The following is a 3,039-nucleotide window of genomic DNA, read 5'->3' as shown; positions in this document are numbered from 1 at the left end:
TAGTCTGAGTCTGGCTTTCAAGTAATTGAGTTGCGTCCTCCGAGGTCCGGGGGGAAAGCGAACGTCCTCTGTTTTCCGAGTGGTCTGGGCTGGAGGGGATATTTAGGACTGACTGGCGAGGCAGAAAAGCAAGGGAGGAAGGGAGTCGAGTGCGATTACGAGAAAAGTTCGTCTCGCTAAATTCCAGGGTTCCTGAAGGCTATGAAACTAAAGAGGTGAAACTTCTCGCGATATCTTAAGAAAACCAGCGCCATAGGCCGCAGCGAGCCCCAGCCCGGGGGAAGTAGGAGAAGCTCGCGAGATCTCTGCAGTTGCCCAGGAGACGACGACGACTACGAGGAAGAGTAGGAGAGGTGATCTCGCGAAAGAAAAGAGGTCGGGAGCGCTCGCGAGATCTCAGACCGCCGGACCCGAAAGGTTCTTAGGAAGTTGAAGGGCCCCGAGGAGGCCCCGGGGCAAATGGCCGGAGCTGGACCAACCATGCTGCTACGAGAGGAGAATGGCTGTTGCAGCCGGCGTCAAAGCAGCTCCAGCGCAGGGGTTAGCGCGGGCTCGGGTTCTGGGATCGAGGGGCAGCCTGGGAGCAAGATGGGGGGCCGGAGGGGGAACTGCAGCTCCCGGCAGCCTCTGGGCTCGGTGGGAGCGCCCCGAGGGCTGTCGGGAGCTGTGGTTCCGCGGGTGGGCGGCCGCCGGGGCGGTGCCGTCTCAGCGCGTGTCCCGCCCCGCGCAGGACTCAGACGGGGAGCGCGAGGACTCGCCGGCCGCGCGGGCCCGGCAGCAGCTGGAGGCGCTGCTCAACAAGACCATGCGCATTCGCATGACAGATGGACGGACCCTGGTCGGCTGCTTCCTCTGCACCGACCGCGACTGCAATGTCATCCTGGGCTCGGCGCAGGAGTTCCTCAAGCCTTCGGGTCAGTGCCCGGGGGGGTGCACGCCCACCTGGGAATGCGGCGGAGCCTCCCCGCAAGGCGCTTCCCCCTCAGTGTCTGGCTGCACCCCTGTTTTCTGGGGCTAGAAGGGGCGGGACCGACGCCGGCCTGCCTGCCTGATACTCTCTGACCCTTCTTTCCAGATTCCTTCTCTGCAGGGGAACCCCGTGTACTGGGCCTGGCCATGGTACCCGGCCACCACATCGTTTCTATTGAGGTGCAGAGGGAGAGCCTGGCAGGGCCTCCCTATCTCTGACCACGATCGCGCATGCTTTGCAGACCATTAAACCTGAAACGAAATGCCTTGTGTCCGAGTGTAGCTGGGATGTCGGGAGCACTCTCAATGCTCCTTCCCCAACCTGGACGTGCAGGGGAGCCGGAGGGTCCCTGTGGTTCGGGGGTGGGGATGAATAAGGACCAGCAGGCCCCAGGGTGGGCCCCTCCATCTTCCCTCCCACGCTGCTGCTCCAGAATTGTGGTATGAGGGGGTGTCATCCTGCTCCGGAAGGCCCATTGTTTCCCTCCCCGGCCTGGCAACACTGAGTTCCTCCAAGCTGGGGTCAGAGAACGGGCTCGGGTCCCCAAGGGGAGCAGGGCAGGCGACCGAGGCCGGGCCCTCTCCACTCTATTGAGGGGGCGGTGACTTTAGGGTCAGGGACGGAGCTCTGGGGTCTGGCCAGGAAGAACGGGCTACCGCGATAAGGGAAGGCCCCCGGGAGGCTGAAGGATGCGCTCTTGAGCCCCCGCCCCCCGCCCCATGTTGTTTCCTGCTCCTGGGCACAGGGCGGCGGTGACGGGATTTGTGCCATCCCTCTGTTCACAGGATCCCAGGAACGCATTCAGTTCATTCTTTATTGATGCGTGGTCACTCCTTCCCCTCCACCTCGCCCCCCCCCCAGCCCGTAAATACTAGAGGAGCTGCACCAGAAAAGGAGGACACGAGGTTGAGTTGTCGGGCGGTGGGGCGGGGGAGGTGGAGTGGTGGGGTGTGTGCAGGGTCCAGCCCAGATGTTCAGGATTCAGATCTAGGTAGGAGGAGGAAAGTGGGTTTTCCGGGGTGTGGCGGATTTCCGCCAGCTTTGGGTCCACGGATGCTCCGGTTCCCCCGAAGGGATGCTGGGACCCGGCTTAGGCAGGGGAGGGGGCGGGGTAGGTCGGGAGACCCCGGGGCTTGAAGTCCTTGGGCCGACTGGGAGTGGGGGCAGTCGTCTGGGTGGCTCTTGACTCGAGGGTCCTCAGACCCAGACCTTTCCTGATGTGGGAGCGGCCGGGGACCCCGGTGAGGCGCGGGTTTGCCGCGGCTGCGGGGCGCGCCGGCGCCGGTAGAGGGCTCGGCTGTAGGGCACGAGGCAGTCGGCCAGGCGGAGGCGCAGGCAGAGGCGGCGGTAGCTGGCCAGGGCCAGCACGAGCAGCGGCACGAGGAGCAGGAATCCGGTGACCAGCAGGGCCGTGAAGCCCGGGTCCCGCAGGTGCGCGGTGCAAGGGGGCGCCTGGGAGCGCAGGAACTGTGGGAGGAGAGCAGGCGTCAGGCCCAACCAGGCCGGACAGCCCGGGCGGGGGAGCTGTGGCCCGCAGACCCCACCGCCACCCTCGCCGCGAAGGGCCGCGCTCACCCGCACGCGCCGGGGCACACGCTCACCTGGGAGTGGCAGAGGAAGCCGAAGCCTAGCATGGTGACAGCGGGTAGCAGGATGGTCCCCAGCACCAGTGCCAGCAAGAGGAGGTTGAAGGCAGCCACCAGCAGGTTCTGGGCCGTGACCAGCACAGCGCAGGCCCAGCAGTCCAGGGGGTCCCGGGGCTCTGGGCCGCCGCCGGGAGCCGGTCGCTGCGCCCCGGGGACATCCGCCATGGCCTGCCTGGCTCCCGCCCGCCTGGGCCGCGGCCCTTATAGCCCTCTTTCCTGCCCCTCCCCCGGCCCGGCCTCTCCCCACCCCCCCTTATCCTGGAATGCGGCTCCAGGATTAGGCACCCCCCCAGCCCGAGGAGCGGACCTGCGCTCTGGACATTCCACAGGCGCCTCGGGGAGGGGCTCGCCCCGCCGGGGTCTGCGCGGTGGGCCCGGCCTGGCAGCCCCCCTCCCAGCGCGCGCCCCGCTAGCACCAGCACG

The 3,039-nt window shown here is 66.6% G+C and overlaps 2 protein-coding genes across 3 annotated transcripts; one reads left to right on the top strand and one right to left on the bottom strand.

The window, feature by feature from the left end:
* The first annotated feature begins 49 nt into the window (after positions 1–49).
* On the top strand, positions 50–1,232 carry NAA38 (N-alpha-acetyltransferase 38, NatC auxiliary subunit). Of its 2 annotated transcripts, XM_045797332.2 has the most exons (3): positions 302–540; positions 731–914; positions 1,076–1,232. In XM_045797332.2, exons 1-3 carry the CDS (start codon positions 460–462, stop codon positions 1,186–1,188), a joined length of 378 nt encoding a protein of 125 aa, XP_045653288.1. In that variant the 5' UTR covers positions 302–459; the 3' UTR covers positions 1,189–1,232. The 2 variants fall into 2 exon arrangements, with proteins under 2 accessions (XP_045653287.1, XP_045653288.1); XM_045797331.2 differs by having other exon boundaries at positions 50–914.
* A 533-nt stretch (positions 1,233–1,765) lies between these two features.
* Positions 1,766–2,924, bottom strand: TMEM88 (transmembrane protein 88). Its single transcript, XM_045797333.2, has 2 exons — positions 2,572–2,924; positions 1,766–2,437 (listed from the first exon to the last, which is right to left on the bottom strand). The coding sequence occupies exons 1-2, from the start codon at positions 2,779–2,781 to the stop codon at positions 2,168–2,170; spliced, it is 480 nt and encodes a 159-aa protein (XP_045653289.1). The 5' UTR covers positions 2,782–2,924; the 3' UTR covers positions 1,766–2,167.
* Positions 2,925–3,039: the final 115 nt, after the last annotated feature.

The sequence above is a fragment of the Ursus americanus genome, chromosome 14 (genome assembly GCF_024610735.1).
Source record: "Ursus americanus isolate L20-20 chromosome 14, mUrsAme1.1.p, whole genome shotgun sequence".
Classification (NCBI taxonomy): Eukaryota; Metazoa; Chordata; class Mammalia; order Carnivora; family Ursidae; genus Ursus; species Ursus americanus.
Note: the sequence above shows the minus strand (reverse complement) of the source record. Positions and strands in the feature narration are given on the sequence as shown.